The sequence below is a fragment of the Notechis scutatus genome, chromosome 5, assembly GCF_049901735.1.
Source record: "Notechis scutatus isolate UNSWTSFEM ecotype Mainland chromosome 5, rNotScu1.2, whole genome shotgun sequence".
Lineage (NCBI taxonomy): Eukaryota > Metazoa > Chordata > Lepidosauria > Squamata > Elapidae > Notechis > Notechis scutatus.
In genome coordinates this window covers 61,332,228-61,356,685 of record NC_142013.1, presented here as the reverse complement: position 1 = coordinate 61,356,685, position 24,458 = coordinate 61,332,228, and the positions used below count along the sequence as shown (strand labels likewise).

The 24,458-nt window shown below is 41.1% G+C and overlaps 1 protein-coding gene across 1 annotated transcript in view; it reads right to left on the bottom strand.

Moving 5' to 3' along the window:
* Nucleotides 1-9,766, bottom strand: part of CFAP47 (cilia and flagella associated protein 47) — a 245,919-nt gene extending 236,153 nt beyond the window's left edge. The window contains exons 1-2 of the mRNA XM_087966888.1: nucleotides 9,184-9,766; nucleotides 8,162-8,313 (exon numbers count right to left, since the gene is read on the bottom strand). Coding sequence (XP_087823014.1) covers nucleotides 8,162-8,313; nucleotides 9,184-9,330 — 299 coding nt within the window. The 5' untranslated portion in view covers nucleotides 9,331-9,766. The remainder of the gene's footprint in view (nucleotides 1-8,161; nucleotides 8,314-9,183) is intronic.
* Nucleotides 9,767-24,458: the final 14,692 nt, after the last annotated feature.

Below are 24,458 nucleotides of genomic sequence, written 5' to 3'. Positions count from 1 at the left end.
CTATGATGACTATGTGACTTCGTTAGAGGTATTGCCAAAAGAAAGCCTCTCATTAACCGAGATTACAGGCAGGCTACTAGAAGAAGCCAGAAGAAGGCGTGAGCGTGACGAGCTGAGAGAAGATAAGAAAGAAGAGACATTATCTTCAAAGCTTGAAAGAAACCAGCAAAGCAAAGTAAAGCACCTGGAAGAAGAGAATTTATCTTCAACAGCATACACAATTAAAAAGTGTTTTAATTGTGGAGGCAGAGGACATTTGGCAAGATTCTGCAAAAGAGAAAAAGCCAGAATGTAAAAAAGCCAAAGAAAGCATTTGAACTAGCCACGTTTAGCAACTCTGATGTGAAGAATAATTTATGGGTGGTTGACAGTGGCGCATCCCACTGCATCACAAGAGATAAGACAAAATTTATAAAAATGTCTACAAGTTCTCAACATATATCTCTTGCCAATGGCTGGAACCTGAAAGCGAAAGGTCAAGGTTTTGCACGTTGTCCGTACATAAACCAGGATATAAAAATGTTGTATGTACCGCAACTAAAGTTTAATTTGCTTTCAGTAAGGGTATTAGATAAATTAGGTTATGTAATTACTTTTAAGGATAATAATTGCATAATTGAAAAAGATAACAAAAGGGTAACTGCAGCTTTAAATGGAACATTATATGTCTTAGATAATAGTAAGAAAGGGGAGGCTCAAACTGTATTTAATAATATAAAGCCTCATGAAGAATGTATCCATTTATTGCATAGGCGTTTGGGGCATGTAAATTTTAAAATGCTAAAACGTACAGTTGAGTTATCTGAAGGAATAAGGTTAAAACCTTGTGATAAATATTTGCGTTGTAATGTTTGCTGTGAAGATAAGAGCAAAGTATTGCCTGCAAATAGGCTAAATGGTTTCAAAACAAAAGAACCTTTAGAAGTAGTATTTGCAGACATAATAGGTCCAAAGAAACCCAGTATGGGGGTGCTAGATATATACTGAGCATTATGGACCATTATTCTAGATATGGGTTTTGCTATTTAATGAAAAGCAAAACTGAAACATATCAACATTTTTTCAATTGGCTTAGGTTTGCTGAAAGAAAGTCTAAACGGCAACTGATAACCCTGGTGACAGATAATGGTACGGAATTTATTAATAACAAATTCCAGAACAGACTTAAGGTAGCTGGAATAGAGCATAAGAAGTCTGCTCCATACAGGCCAGAACATAATGCTTTTATTGAAAGAAGAGGCCAAACACTACAGGCAATGGTTAGAACAATGTTAAATGATTCTGGGTTACCTGATTCTTTGTGGGGGAGGCTACAATGTGTGCTAATAACATATTGAACAACGTTGTTAATACAACAACAGGTGAAATACCATTCACCAGATGGCATGGCAGGAAACCTGATCTAAGTTACCTGCACACATTTGGTGCACCAGCATGGGTGCATATTCCTGCACAACTCAGAAAAAAAGGGCAACATAGAGCTAAAAGATTTTTCTTCGTTGGTTATCAGGCAAACCATAGGGCATATAGATTTTGGGAGAAAGGCACATCTAAAGTGTTATGTAGTGCTAGTGCCCAATTTCTAGAACATGAAGGATGGGAGAAATTAGAACAGGATGCCAATAAAGATGTAATTATTGAATCCTATAGAAATCCCATTAGTTATCCCTGTAACTTTAAAAATAAAGTAAAGAGACAAATACAGGATGAAATAGTGCCCATAAAGGAAGAAACAGATTCAATAGCTGAACAGGATGAGGAAGATGAACAGGTAGTAGTTCAACAAAGTCCTCCTGTAAGCCCTGTAATTCCCAGAAGAACTACACGTATATCTAGACCGCCTGATAGGTACCAGGCTAACACAGTGTGCCAGATTAATCAAGTTCCTAATTCTGTTGAAGAAATTAAAAAGTATCCTAATAAGGAAAAAGAAAAATGGTATGCAGCAATGAATAAGGAACTGAATTCATTAAGAGATATGAAGGTGTATGAAAATGCCAAATTACCTGCAGGAAAGAAATCCATTGGCTGCAAATGGATATTTAAGGTAAAAACAGATAAGGATGGTAATTTAATCCATAAGGCAAGGTTAGTAGCCCAAGGTTTTAGGCAGAATGCTAATGACTACGATGAGGTGTTTGCACCTAGTCTTAAGGCAGCAACCTTGAGAGCAGCTTTAGTGTGGGCAGCTAGTAAAAACTATATAGTTAACCATTTAGATGTGGAAACTGCTTACTTGCACGCCCATTAAAACATACTATTTATATGAAAAAACCTGTTGGTATTAAAAGTGAAAATAAGGATAATAATGATTGTTGGTTGTTAAAGAAAAGCCTCTATGGTCTTAAACAATCAGGCTATGAATGGAACCAGTATATTGTAAAGGAACTAGACAATATAGGATTTAAAGCTGGTTTAGCCGATCCATGTCTGTTTAAGAGGGAGACAAATGGGAAAGTATCATTATTATTACTATTCACAGATGACATTGCATTGATAACTGAAACTAATGATGAAGCAAATAAAATAATAGCATCATTAGGAAAGAGAATAAAGATCAAGCAATTAGGGGAGATAAAGAAGTATCTCGGTTTGAATATAAAGAAAACAAGGAAAGGTTATAAGATATCTCAGGAAGATAAGATAAGCAAATTACTAAAAGATTACAAGATGGAGCTTTGTAAGCCAGCTAAGACTCCAATGAGTTAGGAGTTTAGCAACACTGATGTACAAAGCCCTGAGTTTGATAAGGTGATTTATCAATCTTTAATTGGTAGTTTGAGTTATATTAGTAATTGGTCTAGACCAGATATATCGTACTGCGTGAATCAGTTGGCTAGATTCAATTCTGCACCATGTGAAAGACACTGGAATGCAGCTAAGAGGATATTAAGATATCTTAAAAAGACAATGAATTATTCATTGTATTTAGAACCAAAGGGTGATTTAATTCTGTGTGCTTATGCAGATGCTAGCTTTGCATCAGAAAGAGACACTAGAAAGTCGACTTCAGGAACAGCCATAATGCTGGGTAAGACATTAATAGGCTGGAAGTCAATAAGACAACAGCATATAAGTTTGTCTACTATGGAGGCAGAATTCTCCTGTTTATCATTGTTATGTACAGAGTTAATAATGTATAAACAAATGTTAATTGATATAGGTATAACAGTAGATTATCCTATAATTATACATGAAGATAATCAGGCAGCAATTCAAATGGCCACAAATATTGGAGTAAAAACAAGGAGCAAGCATACAGATCTAAGATACCTAAACGTGAGACAATCTGTAAGAAGTAAGATGATTCAGCTAGAATACTGCATGTCGGAGGACAATTTAGCTGATAATTTTACTAAAGCCCAAGGTGCCAGTAAGCACCAGGAGAGTTGTGAAAAATATGGGATAAGATTGTAAAGGTATTATATATTTATTTCACCCAAAAGGGGAGTATGTTAGGTATAACATTGATACCAAATATGGTTTGGGTGAATAAATATATAAAACTTAGATATCATGGTTTAAGTGCTTATCACTTTAAGCACAATGCAGCAGGCAATTAGCCGATTAAGGGTGCGGTTAGAAGTTACAATATAAGGAAGCATTAGAAGCTGGAAAGCTTGCTGTCTCTTGCTGTATCTGTCTGTAACTGTAACTGTGTGCTGCTGCGACTAACTGTGATTACTGACTGTGAGTGCCTGTGACTGAACTGTTATTGTTTGCTACTGTTTGCTGATTTACTGCGTAATTCTACTGAATATCCAGCGTTTGTTTCTCTGAAGAGTGAAACCGGAGGAGGAGAAGATATCTTTATCGGCTGATAAAGATATTGCAAGGACTCTTAACTTGGACTATACTAGTGAGTCTTACTGGATGGAAATACTGTGAATGACTTAATGGACTGAATGACAATGCTTAAACTCTAACTGGATTAAAAACTATTTAAACTACAAACAGTGTTTGTGTTCAGTGTGTGTATACTCTGGGGCCCTTCCGCTCTCGTTTGGTTGCCTGGCTTGACTACTGCTGCAATACTCTTCTAGGGGTTAATCCCCAAACCCTAACACATACATACATACATACATACATACACACATACATACACACACATACACACATACATACACATACACACACACAGAGACACATATTATTCTTGTTCTCTATATTTTTACATTTCAGTCTTTCTGGCCTCCTGGATGAAATTGGTCTGTTTTCTTTTCTTTTCTTTTTTGAACTCTACTTTTATTTTTGGTCCAACTTTTTCTCCCCCCCCCCTTCTCTTCAATAATTGGGGTAAGGTAAAGAAGAACCTGAAGACAATTTTTCCTGGTCTTGTAAGCAGATATTTTTTGACTAGGACTGCAACTAATTAGAGATGAAGAAGACACCCTCCTCTTTAAGCCCAACTGCTCAGCAGTCAATTCGCACTATGTTACAGCAGGGGAAAGAGAAAGTGAAAGAAAAAGAGAGGGAGAAGGAGAAGGAAGAGGAGGTCACATTACAAATGATAAAGCAAGCAATACAAGAACAAGGGAAATGCCTAGAAGATAGAATGGAAAGAATAGAATAGGGAAAACAGATGAGAAAATAGAGAACATACAACAAATGATGATGAGGAATGAAGAGAAAATAGAAGAAAAAGGGGACCAGACAGAAAAAAATTGGAGAAATCAATAACAGGCTGTCAATGGTTGAACAGGACAAGGGAAGAGGAATGCTTATCTGGGAGATGGACAGAGCAGATTTTTATTTGAGATTTTAAAATATTGAAGAAGGGAGAAAATCTTGCAGAAATAATGATAGAAGTGTTGGTAGGAGCATTGGATATATCTAAAGAAAAAATGATGGATGGAATAGATGAAGTGTTCTGAGTGTTTACAAGATATGCTACGAAAAATAAATTACCTACAGAAGTCCATGTGAGATTCACCAAGAAAACAATCAAAACACAAATATTACAGAGAGCAAGGGATGACCCACTGAAATATAAAGGAAAGGAGATTATAGTCCTGAAACAAGTACCGAGAAAAGTGAGAGATTTGAGAAGAGAATATCAATTCTTGACGAAAATGCTAATCAAAAAGGAAGTGAATTATAGATGGCTGATCTCAGAAGGCGTAATATTCACTTAGCAAGAGCAAAGACACAGATTGGACTCAATAAAGAAAGCAGAATTATTTTATGATGAATATTTTAGAGGGAAAGAAGAGAGAAATAGACAAACTTCAAAAGGAGATGGTTGAGATAAGAGACAAAGAAAAAAAAGATGAAAAGATACAGGAAGAAGGAGCAGTACGTGGAAGGGTGGAACCAAAAGAACCAAGAGAGCAAAGAACAATAAGAGCAATAAACCCTACATATAAAATATAAACAATGGAAGAAAAGAAATTTATTACAATGAATATAAATGGATTGAACTCGGCCATCAAAAGGAAAAAAAAACATTCCACAAATTAGAAAAATTAAAATTAGATATAGTCTGCTTGCAACATGTCCAAGTATTGAATTATCCTGGAATACCTCATTGGCGCAACAAAATAAAAGAGGAGTAGTGCTATATATTAAGAATACAATTAAAGCTAAACTTCTCTTCACAGATGAAGAAGGAAGAATATTGATGGTGGAAATAATTGATAATAACTTAAAGATGCTTTTAGTAGCCGTATATGCACCAAATGAAAAGCAAGAAGAATTTTATAAAAAATTGCACAAGAAAGTAATAGAATTGGAATACGATAATATATGTATTCTGGGAGACTTTAATGCGATAGTGGATATAAAATTGGAAAAAATGACAAAACAGCATATATATTTAAAACCAGACATTTTTATTGGGAATTTTACCTGAAAGTTACAACAGAGAATTGACATACTTGATTATTAATGTATTAACTGCAGCTAGAATTGTATTAGCTCAAAATTGGAAAAATGAGAAAAGTCCGATGCAGGAGGAAGTGATTAAAAAAATAACGGAATGTGCAGAAATGAGCAGATTAACATTAGCAATTAGAGAGCAAGAAGAAAAAGTGTATTATAAGATATGGGATTTATTCTATCAATGGTTAAATAGAAAAGTAGGAAATTGAAGTATGATATAATAGTAATGATATGTTATAATTGAGTAGTTCAGAATAAATTATAATACGAATAAAATTAGTAAGAATTGAGAGTTGCTCAAAAGGATAATATGGAACTGAAAATAAAGTCTAATAATGGTGTAATAATAATACAATTTGATTTGGAAAGTCAATGCAATATGAATGTAAACTTAAGAGAGAAAGACAATAGATACTGTGCACAAGACATATGTACCAACCGACACACTGTATAACTGAAAGGTTTTATTTGTTGTTTTATGTTTTATGTTTGTTTGTTGTTAAAAATAAAAAGTTTTTTTAAAAAAAGAACTAGACACAAGGACAGTTTTTCCCCGAACGCTAAACAAATAATTCCCTCAACACTGTCCAACTATTTACAAAGTCTGCACTACTGTTACTATTAATCTTCTCATTACTCCTTATCACCCATCCCCTCCCACTTGTGACTGTATGACTGTAACTTTGTTGCTTGTATCCTTACAATTTATATTGACTGTTTCCTAGTATGATTTGATTACTTATTGTACCCTATGACTATCATTAAGTGTTGTACCTTATGATTCTTGACAAATGTATCTTTTTTATGTACACTGAGAGCATTTGCACCAAGACAAATTCCTTGTGTGTCCAATCACACTTTGCCAATAAAGAATTCTATTCTGTTCTGTTCTCTTCTATTCTATTATAGTGGTACCTTGGTACTCAATGGCTTTGAAGCACATCGAATTTGGTACTCAATGAATTTTTATGTGAAAAATTTGCTCCAGTGTTCATAGTTTGTTTGGTACTCAACGCACAAGCTAGATCTTCCCAATGTCAGCTGCCTTGTGACTCACTACATTATTCCTTATGGGAAACATTTGTTTGGTACTTGTTTTTGGTACTCATCGTGCTTCCTGATTAACAATGAGTACCAAAAGTGTCACTGTATATTAATTTAGTATTACATAAACTCACAATACTTGGTGTAAGAGATTGTTCTGACTCAGGCTTACAGAACCAAGAAACAGACTCCTTGTCCTGAAAAACCCCTCTTTATTTAGTTACTGTGAATTCATGGCATTCATACAAAGAAAAGTCCCGGCAATAATCTTCCCAAGGGTTAATTGCAAGAACAGACCTTATCAGTTCTTGAATAGTTGCCAGGCCAAGAGCTGCCAGTTGCAAACCTGTAAATTCAATACCTGGCAAGGAGTCTCTGTAAGGCATGAACTCTGATAAGCAAATTTTCCAAAAGAAATATGAACTAATTGTCTCCTGCAACCACCACTCCCCTTTTGCTTCTATTTATTCCCTAGGGAGGGGCCATTCAGCATCCACGTGTACCTTTCCTTCAGAGTTGGCCCGTTTCTTAATTGTTCTGCTCTCCTGACAGCTCTGTGCATACACACATCTGGAACAGGCTCCAGCTGTTCCTCCTCCCCACTTATCTCCGACATCATAGGCTGCTGGGAAATGTCAGACAACCCGGGCCCCATCTCTGCCTCCAATGCAGAGCACCCATCAGAGCCTTCCCCAGACTCCAGGACTGGCCCAAGTTCCTCCCCAACCTCCTCACTGCCCAAGTCTGCTGCCGGCTCCATTGGCCGCTGGCGGGCCACAAGAGAGATACTGCCATATTTCACACATAACAAAGCAAATTAAACAAAGTGTATGTTTTTTCCCCCAACTGATTGGCCTTCCACAGACAAAAATGGAGGAACAGTCAGAATTTGTTCCAAGTTTTACTCCACATTAGTGCAAGACAATGGACTGCTTTAGTATAACAAAGATTGAGACCCCCTGAAATACATAGATTAAAATTTTAATTATTAAATGTGGCATTTTTTTCTTACCCAATGCTATTCTAATTAAATAATTAGGTTTAGCTGGAAGTCACAAAACATTATTTTAGGGGTTTGCAGAGCCACAAACTTTGTTTTAAAACTTCCTGTTTTAAAACAAACTAATCATCACAATAAGTTAAACTAAAGTTTTGCCCATTTGTTGGGGTTAGTGTGTTGTGCAAATGCTTGCCAAATATTTAACTAAGAATAGTGTTTTATGTTGAAATGTCATACCCAATCAGAGGAATTTCAATTACTTTTTTCTCTACATGAAGGAGGAGCTTATCATGAAGGTCTTCCTCACTGTCTGGATGATATTCCACAGTAGCTGTCACGTAAAGGCCAGAAGCAACAGGTTTCTTTGGATTTTCCACAATTAGTTTGAACTGCAAAATTAAGAAATCATTCAATTTTTGAAATGTTATCTGAACTTGAGGATCTTCACCACTATATAGCTTCACCATAGAGCAAATTATAGTGCAAATAAATATTTTTAAAGGTAATGTTTTTCTTTTAGTTGCATGATCTATTTTGGCAACCACTAAAGCAAAATTGGATGGATGGACAGATGGATAGACAGAGAAAATGAAATTGTGCTGTAGATACAGGAAACAATAATGCAAGAGGAAATACTGAGGTAGTGTGAAACTTTATCATAAACCTAGGAAACATACAAACAAAAATGAAAGAGGAAGTACCAATTAGGAAGGTCATCTGCTTTTTAAAAGGACTGTAATCTCATTCATGCCTCCTATTCACCTTGAACTATTAACCCTGTAATATCTTGTAAGCTTCTTTCCCAAACTTACATCAAGAGATTTTGAGTATTTTTTATCTTTTCCAGTCAATGAGTTTTATGCCTGTAATAACCTGGTGATGGCATAGTAACAGATTAGCACAGATTTAAAAATAGTACAATAAACCTGAATTACTAGACAATATTGTGCTGATGCAAAATTATGTATTTCCTATCTTTGAATTTTAACTTTTTATTGACTGAATTCTTATTTCATCTTACTATTGAACTATATTTGTTCGAGATTGCAGACAAAAATGTTTCTAACCTATAAATAACAGGAATCAAACTATTGCCCCCCCACCCCCAAAAAAAACCTATTCCCCCTCCAAATACTAATCATAGAGCAAGAACATGGCTCTTCAAAAGAATTAGTGAACCCCAGTAACCCACTCAGTATTCTTCCCCCCCAGCTTCTTCGCTCCATTCCCTTAGTGAGACTGCCTTGTTCCCGTCCCACCTGAGGTCGTTCCGGAGGTAGTAAATGAAGCGAACAGCTGCGTGTCTGCAGATTTTGGACGCTGAGCAGTGCTCTGTAACAACTGCCTGGGACTGCATCCACGAAGCGCAGCTCGGGAGGCGAAATGCGCACTCCGGCGACATCCATAGACCCTCCATTTGCCTGCTTCCCTCCGCGGGAGCTACTGGCGGCCTTTAAACCAGCCAGCTTTGATACCGAGAGTTGTGTCTCCAAGGAGACGCAAGCTTCTTTTGCACTCAACGGCTGGAGAGCTGTTGCCCCGCAACCGGAATCCGTATTCTGATTGGCGACTAGGCTTTAGATTGGCGCGGAGCCTCCCATAGAAGGGAGTCCTTGTCCTGCAAAGGTAAAGAGGCGGCCATTCAATATCAAGCTAATCAGAAACACTTGTCAAGAGTGAGGGGTAGGTAGGTTGAGCTTTATTTTATTTTAATCTTCTCATCACTCCTTATCACCCATCCTCTCCCACTTGTGACTGTATGACTGTAACTTTGTCGCTTGTATCCTTACGATCTATACTGACTGTTTCCTAGTATGATTTGATTGCTTATTGTACCCTATGACTATTATTAATATTGTACCTTATGATTCTTGACTCTTGATGAATGTATCTTTTCTTTTATGTGTACTGAGAGTATTTGCACCAAGACAAATTCCTCGTGTGTCCAATTACACTTGGCCAATAAAGAATTCTATTCTATTCTATTCTATTCTATTCTATTTTGGTGTTTGTTTTTCCTGCGTTTTGCGTCTAGAGCAGGGCTGTCAAACTCCCCGCCGTGGGCTGGATGTGTCAGGTGCTGCCCACGCCCGTTTTAGCGAAGGGGAAAAACGTCCCGATACCTCACATAACGCTGCTGTGATGACATGAGTTTGACACAGAGGCAAAGGAATCTCTGAAGACAATCTATATCAGAAGCTGGCTGAGGAACTCTGGGAGTTGAAGTCCACAAGTCTTAAAGTTGCCAAATTTGGGGACCCTTGCTATAAAGTAAGAAGAATCTAACCAGCTGCAATTTCTTTTCTAAGTCTACAGACAGTTTGCTTTCAGGATGGCTTTCTTTTTTCTTTTTCTCTTTCTTTATTTCTTTCTCTCCCTTCCTCTTTCTTTCTTGCTCTTTCTTGCTTTCTCTCTCTCTCTCTCTCTCACGAACACACACATCACATTCTCTCTTCAATGGTAGAATTCATTTTTTTTTACTACCAGTTCTGTGGGCGTGGCTTGATGGGTGTGGCAGGGGAAGAATACTGTAAACTCTCCAATCAGAGTGGGGGTTTGCTGGTTCTCCGAACTACTCAACATTTATTTATTTATTTATTAATTATTTGATTTGTCAATCGCTTACAAGATAATAGGTATAAGTATAAACATAGTTATGAATACATGAAATGGATACATATAAGAAAAATAAAAAGAATCAATAGGACAGAGACGGTAGGCACGTTGGTGCACTACAGACCTCTTAGGAAAGGGTCAATAGTAGACAGTCTAAGGTCAAAGTTTTTGGGGTTTGGGGAAGAAAACACAGAGTTAGGTAGAGTATTCCAGACATTGACTACTCTGTTGCTGAAGTCGTATTTCCTGCAATCAAGTTTGGTGCAGTTAACCTTGAGTTGTGTGCTCTTGTATTGTTATGGTTGAAGCTGAATTATTCATTGACAGGTAAGACATTGCAATGTATGATTTTATATACTATACTTAGATCAGACCGAAGGCAGCATAGTTTTAGGTTTTCTAGGTCTAGAATTTCAAGTCTGGGCATAAGGAATTCTGCAACGAGTAGAGGAGTAGAGAACTCTTCTTGTGAAATATTTCTGGACTTTCTCAACTGTGTTAATATCAGATATGTAATGTGGGCTCCAGACTGATGAGCTGTATTCAAGTATTGGTCTAGCAAATGTTTTGTATGCTCTAGTGCAATATTACCAGATATTACCAGAGAAAAAGCTACATAGGATTAGGTTAACAACTCTTAATGCCTTTTTGGCTATGTAGTTACAGTGGGCTTTAGCACTTAGATCATTAGAGATGAGTACTCCAAGGTCCTTGACAGAGTTTGGACCATAACAAGGTGTTGACTATTCAGTTTGTATTTTATTTTCTGATTTTTTTTTTTGCCAATATGTAAGACAGAGCATTTATTTGTTGAGATTTGAAGTTGCCATTTGTTTGACCATTCTGATACATAGTCGAGGTCTTTTTGAAGGATAGCAGTATTGTCTGTGGTGTTGAATAGCTTTACATCATCAGCTAAGAGAATGCAGTTGCTCTTAATATGATCACAGAGGTCATTTATGTAGAGTATGATGAGAGTTGTCCTAGAACACTGCCTTGGGGGACACACTGTTGACAATTTGATAGGACGTTCCCAATTTTGACCATTTGTTGTCTGTGTCAGTCTCAAGAGATATTCATCCCTAACTATCAAGATATCTTCACCCCTAATTATTGCTTATTTGTTGCTATGCTCTTTACCTCTCTTTCGGCTGTCATGAAACGGTGGGAGGGGGGAATCTTGGAGGGGAAGAAGGCAGGAGGTGTTTTGCATTCCTTTGCTGGGTTAAGAAAGGGAGGGGGATTCTTTGTTTTAACTTTCCATTTCTTCACTAGCCTCTGTCCTTTTTTCTGCGCAACTGCGAACTTTTATCAAAATATGTCAAGGTCACTGACAGTAGCCTCATCATCACCTAGAGATGACCACATGATCCTATTCAGAAGTTTTAATTGGAAGAATCATTTGATCTCTGGAGGTGGGGAGCAATTCTATCCCTTTGTATATGCATTTTACCCGCCAATATTTCAGTTTCGGAATTGATTCTGTTGCTACCATTCAATTTCCAGTAAAAGAATAATTCTGCTCTACACCATGGAGTCTGAGTATTTCTTTCTTGGGATTTAGAAGGAGCACAGTCTGACATTATTCCGAAACTGCAATATCAACCCACCCGGAGAAAACAGCAACTTTTTCTTCCGAGGGGGTTTCATCTCATGTCGTCTCCAGCCAGCGATGAAGAGGACCAGGGAGCTGTGGGAGGGCAGCCGATGCTGCTACCAGAGATGCCGGCTGCTGACCTACTGGCCGACCTGACTCTGGAAGAAACCCCTGCTGAGATGCCCAGATGGTCGTTGGGGGTTGGTTGGAGAGATCAGGACGACCCCCTCCTCCCAGAATCGCTGTAAGACGAAGGGGTGCGAAGGAACGGCTGTGGCAGGAGGGGGAGGAGATGGAATGCAGGCTGGATCAAGGCGGCAGGTTCCTTATGGATGTTTCTGAAAAGCCCGGCACGGCTCCAAGGTATGAGGGGGAAGGGGGAGCGAAGTCAGCCCGGGGAAGTCGAGCTACCCCCACCCCCCTAGCCCAGCCTACGCCGGCGCAGCCACCCGTGGCCACCTGGGGAGCCCCAGCAATAGGTGTGCTTCCTGGAAGACGCCCCCTGCCTCCCTTAGATGTGAAATTTGGAGGAAATCCCAGAGACTTGGGGTTTTTCCTGGTGCAAGTGGGAAGCTATATGGCAGAATTTGAAAGGGAGTTCAATTCTGAAGCAGCCAAAGTGAGATGTGTCACCAGGACCCTGGAAGGGATGGCAGCAGACTGGGTGGTGACTTTGTTCAATGATAACTCCCCCCAACTGCGAAACCTCGATGTTTTCATGACTGCATTGAGGAGAAGATTTGAGGACCCCCTGGCAGAGAGAAGGGCTAGAATCAAAATGAAAACCTTAACCCAAGGGGGGAGATTGGTTGCAGATTACACCCAGGAGTTCAGGCAGTTGGTCTCCTGTCTCCGAGGCTGGCCCCAAGAGGCCCTGGTGGAAACTTACAAAGATGGCTTAAATGAAGATGTATACCACATGTGCATCTCCCGGAGGGATCCACGTGATTTCCAGTCGTGGTACTTGCTGGAGGAAGAGGTGGATATTGATCTGGCTCGAAGCAGATGCAGAGGAGGCCCCGGCTGGAGAAAACTACTCCCCCCACATCCCCAAGAGACCTCCACTCCCCAAAGAGGAGGGATGGCGGCAAGGGCCAAGACCACAGCCTGTTTCCGTTGCGGGAAGGAGGGCCACCGGATGGCGGAGTGTCGAGTCAAGTTGGTCCCACCAAAGACGCAGGGTCCAGGAAGGAAGCCCGGTAAACCCCCAACCAAGCCCCGCGAGACCGGACTGAAGGCGAGGGAGGTTGTAGAGGTCGCCCTTCCGGCGGGAGAGGAGCTGGGACCTCCAACCCTACTCGACGAGACCGATTCAGAGGATGACGCCTCGGTAAGTCCTACCCAGGGGCCCATGACCATCCCAATAAAGTTAAGGGACCCTACATCGGGGACCGAGGGAGAGATGTTGGCCTTGTTGGACTCGGGGTGCACGAGGTGTGTAATTAACATGAAAGTAGTAAAAAATATGGGCATCGGACTGAGAACTTTAAGAATGCCCATAGCTTTCTGTCAATTGGACGGATCTGTGGCGGGAGGTCACCCAGCGAGCTTTATAACGGAACCCTTAGAGATGACCATGGGAACTCACCGCGAGATCTTATGCTTTATCGTGGCCCCCGGGATGGAACAGCCTTTAATATTGGGATTACCCTGGCTTCGGAAGTGGAACCCCCAGGTGAACTGGAGAGAGGGGTGGATACGCATCCGCACCGATCAGCCACCGGAAGGGGAGGAGCCCCACCCTCGGGAGGGGGAGGAGAAGTCCCATCCGAAGCCCCAAGTTACGGGTGAGGCAGCTTCCGCAGGTGTCGAACGAGTGGATGGGGAGGAGAAAATCCCGAAGGAGTACTGGGACTTAAGAGAAGTGTTTAGCGAAGAGGCCTCTGACGAGCTCCCTCCCCATCGCTCAACCGATTGCAGCATTGAATTTCTACCGGGGGTAACGCTCCCGAAACCGAAGCTGTATTCGATGACACCAGGGGAGCTGGAAGAACTGAGAGCGTTCATCGACAAGAACCTGAAATGCGGTTTCATCACGCCTGCCAGACCTCGAGTGGCAGCCCCTGTAATGTTCCGCGAGAAGAAAGACGGCTCAAAACGTCTGGTCGTGGACTACCGAAATTTAAACGCTGTGTCGGTGGAGAACGTGTACCCCCTCCCCCTGATGAAGGACATGCTAGCCCACCTGGCGGAGGAGAAGATTTTCACAAAGTTGGACTTGAGGGAGGCATACTACAGGATCCGAATTAAGAAAGGCGACGAGTGGAAGACTGCATTCAACTGCCCGATGGGTTGTTTCCAGTTCAACGTTCTTCCTTTCGGCCTACAGGGGGCGCCCGCTGTTTTCATGCAGATGATAAATCAAGTGCTTCACGAACATCTATAGAAGGGGGTTCTGGTCTACCTTGATGATATTCTCATCTACACAGAGAATAAAGACGAACATGTGAAACTGGTACGCTCGGTGTTGCACAAGCTGAGGGCAGCCAAACTGTACGCCAAACTGTCCAAGTGTGAGTTCCATCAAGAAAAAATCGACTACTTAGGATATCGTATCTCTCCCGAGGGCATTGAGATGGATCCAGAGAAAGTGCGAGCTGTATTGGAATGGGCCCCCCCGAGAACCCGGAAGCAACTTCAAAGTTTTCTTGGGTTTGCCAACTTCTATCGGCAATTCATCCCGTCTTTTGCAAAAATAGCCATGCCCATCACCAACCTCCTGAAGACAAAGGGGGAAGTGAAACCAAAACCCAGCCAACCGTTGAACTGGTCCATGGAATGCCAAGCCGCATTCGAAAAGCTTAAAAGACTTTTCGCTGCAGAACCAGTATTGAAACACCCCGACATGGATGCCCCTTTCGTGATCCAAGCTGATGCAAGCGATGTGGCGGTGGGGGAGGTCTTACTTCAATTAAATGAGAAGGGGACACTACAGCCGTGTGCTTATACCTCCCGAAAATTGACTGACACTGAAAGGAGATGGGCCGTCTGGGAGAAGGAAGCGTTTGCAGTCCGTTGGGCTCTATTAGCCTGGAGACATTTTTTGGAAGGAGCGAAACATCCCTTTGAAGTATGGACGGACCACAAAAATCTGGAAGCTTTAAAGACTCCTCGAAAGCTATCTCCTAAGCAGGTTAGGTGGGCTCAGTTTTTCAAACGTTTCAATTTCTCGTTGAAGTATATTCCAGGGGGAAATTTTTTTATGGCGGATGCTTTGTCTAGAATGCCTCAATACAACAGTATCTGAAAAGAAGTGGTAAGACCAATTGTGTCCACTACACAGTTGGCTGCTCCCGTAGTTACCAGAGCACAAAAAAGGGACTAGGAGAGAGATCTGTCCACTGACTTGATGGAACGATTTAAGGAGGTTTTGAAAACAGATGAGTGGTTTCTAGCAAATGCGAATAATTGCACCATTCGAGATGGTCTAGCCTGGATAGGTGCAAAATTGTATGTACCTCAAATCCTGAGAACCCAAGTTTTACAACAAACTCATGATTCTAAAGCGGCTGGTCATTTTGGGTTTGTGAAGACTCTACATTTGGTGAAACGGCAGTTCTGGTGGCCTTCGCTGAAAAAGGACATTGAGACTTATGTGGCGAGCTGTCCAGTTTGTGCTTCAGTAAAAAGGCCTCCTGGCAAACCGCCAGGTTTGTTGCAGAATGTGGCCAGGCCAACTGCACCTTGGAAGGAAATTTCCATGGACTTTATAGTAGATCTACCCGAGAGTGTTGGACACACTGTCATTTGGGTAGTGACTGATTTGTTTTCCAAACAAGCCCATTTCATCCCTTGCTCCAAGATTCCTTCAGCGAAATCATTGGCCAGAATGTTCATTATACATGTCTACAGGTTGCACGGCGTTCCTGAGCGTGTAGTTTCTGATCGGGGGGTCCAATTTACCTCGAACTTTTGGAGGGAATTCTTGAAGTTGATAGGCTCCACCCAGAGCCTAAGCTCCGCCCATCACCCCCAAACTAATGGAGCCTGTGAGAGGACAAATGGGGTGCTAGAACAATACCTCAGATGTTATTTAAACTATCAGCAAGACAATTGGGTGGATTTACTGCCTTTTGCGGAGGTGGCGTATAATAACTCTGTACACAGTAGTACGGGGTTTACTCCTTTCAAAGTAGCCACGGGACAAGATTTTGTGCCCATACCTGAACTGCCTCGAGAAAAACCCAATGTCCAATCGTTGGACGACTGGATATCTAAACTTCAACTAAATTGGCCGGTCGTTCGCAAAGCTCTGGACGAGGCACACCAATCTCATAAGAAATTTGCTGACAGAAAGCGAGCCCCACAGATGTTGTATAAGGTGGGCGATAAAGTTTTCCTCTCAACCAAATATTTGCAGACTACCCAAAAATCGAAGAAGTTGGGTCCTAAGTATGTGGGACCTTTTCCCATTGAGAGGATTGTAAATCCGGTGACTGTTCAACTGACTTTACCAAAGACTCTTCGTCGTATTCATCCAGTTTTCCATGTCAGTTTGTTGAAACCAGAACATACCAGTACCTTGCGACCGACCCAGTCTGATCCACCCGTACCCCTGTTGATCGAGGGGGAACAACATTTCGAGATTAAAGAAATTCTAGATTCTAGGAAATGGAGGGGTCGTGTCCAATATCTTGTAGCGTGGAAACATTTTCCTCCTTCCTATGCTGAATGAGTTAATGAGAAAGACATTAGGGCCCCTGAATTGCTTAAGGACTTTTATGCCAAATATCCTGATAAACCATAGAAATGTATGCCAATGTTAATATATGATTGTTTTTTCTTACAGGGACTAATGTCCTTCTTCTAGGGGGTCCGAATGTCAGCCTCAAGAGATATTCATCCCTAACTATCAAGATATCTTCACCCCTAATTATTGCTTATTTGTTGCTATGCTCTTTACCTCTCTTTCGGCTGTCATGAAACGGTGGGAGGGGGGAATCTTGGAGGGGAAGAAGGCAGGAGGTGTTTTGCATTCCTTTGCTGGGTTAAGAAAGGGAGGGGGATTCTTTGTTTTAACTTTCCATTTCTTCACTAGCCTCTGTCCTTTTTTCTGCGCAACTGCGAACTTTTATCAAAATATGTCAAGGTCACTGACAGTAGCCTCATCATCACCTAGAGATGACCACATGATCCTATTCAGAAGTTTTAATTGGAAGAATCATTTGATCTCTGGAGGTGGGGAGCAATTCTATCCCTTTGTATATGCATTTTACCCGCCAATATTTCAGTTTCGGAATTGATTCTGTTGCTACCATTCAATTTCCAGTAAAAGAATAATTCTGCTCTACACCATGGAGTCTGAGTATTTCTTTCTTGGGATTTAGAAGGAGCACAGTCTGACAGTCTGTTTGACAGGAATGCTTCTATCCAGTTATGCAGGTGTCCAGAGATACCATAAGATTTTAGTTTTAGGAGTAGTTTGTCGTGTACCACTGAATCAAAGGCTTTACAGAAGTCTATGTAGATTGCGTCTATTGCTTTGCCCTGATCGAGTTGTGTAGTCCATATGTTTTTGCAGTGTAAGAGTTGCAGATTACAGGATAGTTTTTTCCTGAAACCAAATTGTTTATTAGAGAGTAGGTTGTTTGTCTCTAAGTGGAGGATAATGGATTGGTTAATAATTGATTCCATGACTTTACAGGTGACGCAGCATAAAGAGATTGGTCTGTAATTTTCAGCTAGGCTGGGGTCTCCCTTTTTGAAGATGGGGATGACTGTGGCTTGTGACCATAGTTTTGGCAATGAGCTGGTCCTGAAAGATTTTTCAAAGATTATGCTTAAAGGTTCGGCTATGGCAGTGGATAGCTTTTTTAAGAAGTAGGCACGTATTCCATCCGGTCCAATAGATAGAAATGGTTTTAGATTGTGTAGTGCTTTTTCAACATTGTCTTCTGTAAAATCGATATGTCTTAGATCATTGTAGTTGTCTGTGGTTCGACTAGAAAATACTGGGCATGATCCATTGCTGTTTACAAATACTGAGCCAAAGAATGTGTTAAAGAGGTTGGCTTTAATGGTATCATCGTTGGAGTCTTTATCATTAGGTCCTTTCAGGGGTGGGATGGATTGAGTCGTTTAGTTTGTTGTTTACAAAATTGTAGAAAGCGCGGATGGAATTGGTGCGTAGAAGGTTTTCCTCTTGTTTAAGGTGCTAATTGGTGCATTCAGTTTTTATCTGGTGGCATAAATTTTTGTATCGGCTTTTGAAGTTGGCAACATGACTAGATTTGTTTTTCCGTCAAAGTGATCTCTTTTTGGATTGAAGCTTCCTTATTGTTATGGGTAATCTGTTTTTTCTGGTTTTGGGAGTTGTTCTTGGTACATATAGTTTGATGACTCTTTTGACTTCAAGTAAAAATATGTTGTAATGGTCTTCAACAGTATTGCATCCAGTGAATAGAAATTGCCAATCAAGGGATGAGAGATTGTTGTCTATAAGATCATAGTTGCCTTTTTTGAAGTTATAATTGGGGATCACATCGTTGTGTTGATTTTTGTGTGGACATATGTTGAGACAAAAGTCAATCATGTTGTGGTCACTGTTGGAAAAGGGTTCTTTAATTTGTATTCCGTAAATTGAATTCAAATTATTGCAGAAGATGAGATCAAGGCAGTTGTTAAGTCTAGTATTGTTGGTTACTAGTTGTTCCAGTCCCAGATTTGTTACAGCATTGTAGAAGGTTGCATGTATGGGTTCAGTTTTACATTTGTGTAGGGTCCAGTTAATGTGAGGTAGATTGAAGTCACCAAGAAAGATAAAAGTGTGTGGGCAGGATGTTGCCCATGTTAGTAGTGTATTTAGCTTGTTTACATGTTCGATTTCATAATCAGGGGCACTGTAACAGTCAGAATCAAAATGTGATATTTAAGGACAGTTCACAGATGATGGTCTCAGGAAGAGCAAGCTCCTGGGTAACTTGGATATTTTTTAGATGTAAGAACTTTCTTTTTAAAAAAAAAATTTTTTATTGATTTTTAAAAACAAACATAAACAAACAAAACATAAAACATAAAAACATAAAACATCTTTTTTGAAAGCAGCTTGATCCCGGGTTACATCTCTTCGTACAGACACAAATTCAAATTCATGTTCATTTTATATACCATTCCATATCTTATTACCATTCTACATTTTCTATATAGCTTCTCCCCTCTTTTAACTTAATTTTATTTTATTTATTTCATCTCAATTCAGATCATTATACTTATATTCTTTGTCTGTCCTGTTTCCAGCTGTCTATTATCTTTTCTCATTAAACAAAATTTCTCCTGTAATCACTAATTGGAGTATGACGCCTTTATATCTTTCCCCTAAATTTATAACACTTAGTATAATACATAACTTCCATTCGGATTCTGCTTAGTACATTCTAAAGTTACACACTATATTTTAAAAAGAGAAAAAATTATAAATATATAATATAATTAAAACAACAATCCATACCAATTCAAATCTATTGTTAATATTAGTATTCATTTAAATCTTAAACATTTTACACATTACTTTTCAAATAAGTATCATACTTCTGTGGGAACACTTATAAACTTTCCATAATTACTTCCCTCCCACTTCACTTATATTTTATAAAACGTTGAGTAGTTAAAATGTTCCCATTCCTTCCTAGTTCAATTCTCTCATTTATTTCATTTCATTTATTTTGTTCACAAAAGTTTCACTGAATTACACTAAGTATTTTATCCCACTTTTTAATCATATGTTGTTTCCAATTTTCTAACATTATTTCTAATACAAATATAACAATACAATCTTATGTACCTTTGCAGAATCACTTTTTCAGTTAAATTTTTACCCATTATCTCTAAATAAGCCCTGTTTCTTTACCTCTTGCTCCACACCTTTGTAGCTTCTCTTCCCTTCCTTCCTCCCTTGCTTCTTCTCTCTGCCCTTTTTACCCCCTTGTCTTTCCACCTCCATTTCCCTCTTCTGTGTTCCCCTTTTCTGTTGCTTTCTAACATTATATCCACTTTTCACCTTATTTTTCCCTTTTTTGGTTGGTTTTTGGGGTCTTAAAGTCTCCATTCTCTTTCCCCCCTTTCCCCCTTCTTCCCTAAATAAAGTTATTTGTTCGTCAAAGATGGCTTCTTCTTTGTCCCAATCTTCTTGTTGCGCAGTCTTTTCTTGTTGTTTCTCATAGGTACAAATCACCATTTCTAAGAATTGAAAAATGGAGCCAAGAGAGCTTCTTGTTCCTCTTCTTTATAATTTTTAAATTCCATTTTCAGTTCATCCACCCAAGTATTTTTAGTCATTCAAATATAATTTCCAAAAGTCCCAAAGTCACCAAGCAATCCAAATACACACAAGCTATTTCTTTTAATACTTTCTTTTTTTTTCACTTTCTCTTCCTGGGGTTACTATTTAGTTACAAAGTTCCAGTTAAAATGTATCTTTTAGAAGTCTTGTTAGAATTTAATCAGATTCTTTTAAATTCCAGGCAGTCTCCTCCTTCCAAATCCTACTCTTATTCTTTTCCTGTCCAAAAAAAATTTTTTTTTAATGTTCAGTAACTGTCAGAATCGAAATGTGATATTTAAGGACAGTTCACAGACAATGGTCTCAGGAAGAGCAAGCTCTTGGGTAACTTGGATGTTTTTTAGATGTAAGAACTTTCTATAGAAGATGGCAACACCACCTCCTCTACGGATTTCACGATCTGATCAGTAAACATTATAGTCTCTTACTGTGGTAATGGAGTCAGGGAGAGATGCATGAGCCATGTTTCACAGACAAATATGATGTCGAATTTAGCTGTATTTAGTAAGAGGAGAAATTCAGGTATTTTATTCACAAGGCTTCTTGCATTGAGTAGCTTGCATTTAAGGCCAGTTGTAGTTGGAATTAAGGTAGTTAGGGGCGTGCGTGCCTAGTTTTGAGTGATGGGTTGAATGAGGTAGGGTTGGATGTGGAGTTGTGGGTTGTGTGACTTTTGATACAATCAGTGCGGTAGTCAATGTACAGGTAGGTCCTTCTCTCCATTGTCTAGACATCTTTTGAGTTCAGTGCGGAGTTCACGGTAGCGGATTCTTTGCAGTATGGATAAGTCTGGTCTTGAGCAAAGTTTTTTGTGGTTGGGATTGGTTTTTACAATGGTGTTTATTGTATGAATGAATATACTTTTGCTGGACTCATTTTTGCATACAACTCTACGAAATTTTGGGGACACCAAGCCATCATTGTATTTGAACTCAGGGCCATCTCTGGTTATTTCAATGATATCATCAGGAGAGATGTTTGTTGTATTGGAGTTGCTTATGATTTTGCGAACTTTGGTGGTGTCATCTGATTCGTTGGTTTCTTCAAGACCAAATAAGATGGCATTTGGACATTTCTGATCACGTTCCATGATGTCTCTGATGAGTAAGGGAATCATTTGTGGAATTATTTGATGGGATAGTAATTATTTTTGGTTGTGGTTTGGAGGTTATTTTTGGTTGTAGTTGTGATTGTAGTTGAGGTAGTAGTTGTGGTAGTGGTTGTTGAGTTGGGATTTGATTTTGAGGTGATAAGTATTCGCTTATCAGTGCTGTATTTTTTTTTCAGGAGAGATTAGTCAATCATTTGGAAGCCTGCACTCACAAACAAAAAAATCTCCACACCACAAGCCAGGCAAACACCTGGGCACAAACAGATCCCCCCTGATACCTCCAGCTCAAACACACCCCAACCAGGCACCCAGATGAAACCCAGCTTCCTAACTAATGATAGCCATCTGTTTACTCGGAGCCAAGCCGCACTAAAAGCCTCCAATACAGGAAACACAATGTTGCCAGCCAATCAATACAAAAAAAGCTACAACACAGACAGAAAATAAATGCCAATCAAGCAGAACACAGCAAACTCCAAGACCAATAAACACAGACCAAGACTCCCAACCAATCAGGATGAAGAAAAAACCATTCTGGCACAGCAATAGGCTGCCCCAAATTTAAATCTGAAACCACTGTAAAAGTCTGACCCACAGACGGACACAATACAGAAGCCTGATGATGGCAGATGAGATTCTGCTGAAACGTTGCTACAACTTTAAAAGAACTACAATGACGTGGGAAAATACCCGAACCAAGCCGAACACCATATATAAGGATACATAAGGGAGTTTAGAACCCCTCCCCTTATCTCAATGTGTATTTAGTGAAACAAAAGCCAGTATGTTAATTCCTCCCCACCCCTCTTGTAAGGAACGATCTTTTCACAGTTTCCCAGGGCATACCTAATTTCCCCCCCTCCCCCCTTTTAGAACGAACTATTCAAGAGAAAACTATTCAAAAGTACAATCTCACTGTGGAATTTTTATGACCTTCTCATCTCCTGGTTGTGCCTCTCAGAGGTGATAGTTCTGGCCATCTGGCTTTTCTCCCTCCATCGTATCATGTGTGGGTTATACAAATTTGATATAAGATTAAATAAATTCAGGTTACATCAAGAAAGGATTTCTTTATCAGCCTCCCCCACCCCTTTTCTTCTTCCACTGAAGAAATGACAGATACACGGATCTGACAATATATGCCGAAATGTTGCTAAAACTTTAAAAGCACAACTATAATGACGTGGAAAAATACCCGAACAAAGCTGAATACCGTACATGTAAGTACCCGTGAAAAATTTAGAATATATAGATAGATAGATAGATAGATAGATAGATAGATAGATAGATAGATAGATAGATAGATAGATAGATAGATACCGTGTTTCTCACATAATAAGGCCGGGCCTTATTTTTTTTTGACCCCCGAAAAAACGGCTAGGACATCTTTTGGGGTGACTTAATTTCCCCCTTTGCATCCTCGGGTGGGCGGGCGGCGACAGCTTGGATGTTCGGAAACCTTCCGCCACCGTTAATTTCCTTCCCCCTTGCTGCCGTAGTGTTACAGCAACGCCGCTGCGTTTGGCGCAGCCACTTGCAGCCAGTCAGGGCTCCTCCTGCAACCGGAGCCCTGAGGAGACATTTGCTTCAGGCGCTCCTGTGGCCGCCTTCCCTTTGCCTTCGATGGTAAAGTGAATTATTTTAAAACCTCCGCTCATCCTATCAGGGCCGTGCGAGCTGAGCAGAGCCGGGAAAGCAAGCCGCGGGTGTTTCCTGGTTCTGCCCAGCCCGTACGGCTCTGCCGGCCCTGGCGGGATGAGCGGAGGTTTTTAAATAATTCACTTTACCTTCTAAGGCAAAGGGAAGGCGGCCACAAGCGCCTAATCAGCTCCAACAACAAAGGCAAATCCTCAAGGTGGGCTGGAGGGAGGTGGCTACGTGCCCCCGGGCTGCTTCAATGCAAGGTCCTGACTTGCAGCATCCTGCCGTTGCCGCCGCGTCCTCCCTCTCCGACTGCAAAACTCGTGTGCTTCGCCAAACGCTCCGGCGAGGCGAGCTCTTTCATACATAGAGAGAGGGAAAGACGCCGGCGTGCTCCGAGAGGCTGGCTCTTTTCTCTAGCCGAGGCTGACAGGAAGTGCCTCCAGGGCCGTGGCAGGCAAGCCGCGGGTGTTTCCTGGTTCTCCCCAGCGCGCACGGCTCTGCCACGGCCCTGGCGGGATGAGCGGAGGGCCCGGCGGGAGGCACTCGTTGCCTTGGTGACATTTCGGGTGCCTCCGCCGCCTCCTCGCCCATCGCCCAAGGCAACGAGTGCCTCCCGCCGGGCCTCCGCTCATCCCGCCAGGGCCGTGGCAGAGCCGTGCGCGCTGGGGAGAACCAGGAAACACCCGCGGCTTGCCTGCCACGGCCCTGGAGGCACTTCCTGTCAGCCTCGGCTAGAGAAAAGAGCCAGCCTCTCGGAGCACGCCGGCGTCTTCCCTCTCTCTATGTATGAAAGAGCTCGCCCGCTCGGAGCGTTTGGCGAAGCCACGAGTTTTGCAGTCGGAGAGGGAGGACGCGCGGCAACGGCAGGATGCTGCAAGTCAGACCTTGCATTGAAGCAGCCCGGGGGCACGTAGCCACCTCCCTCCAGCCCACCTTGAGGATTTGCCTTTGTTGTTGGTAGCTGAGCTAGCGCTCCTGTGGCCGCCTTCCCTTTGCCTTAGAAGGTAAAGTGAATTATTTTAAAACCTCCGCTCATCCCGCCAGGGCGCGGCAGAGCCGTACGGGCTGGGCAGAACCAGGAAACACCCGCGGCTTGCTTTCCGGCTCTGCTCAGCTCGCACGGCCCTGATAGGATGAGCGGAGGTTTTTAAAATAATTCACTTTACCATCGAAGGCAAAGGGAAGGCGGCACAGGAGCGCCTGAAGCCAATGTCTCCTCAGGGCCCGGTTGCAGGGAGGAGCCCTGACTGGCTGCACGTGGCTGCGCCAAACGCCGCGGCGTTGCTGT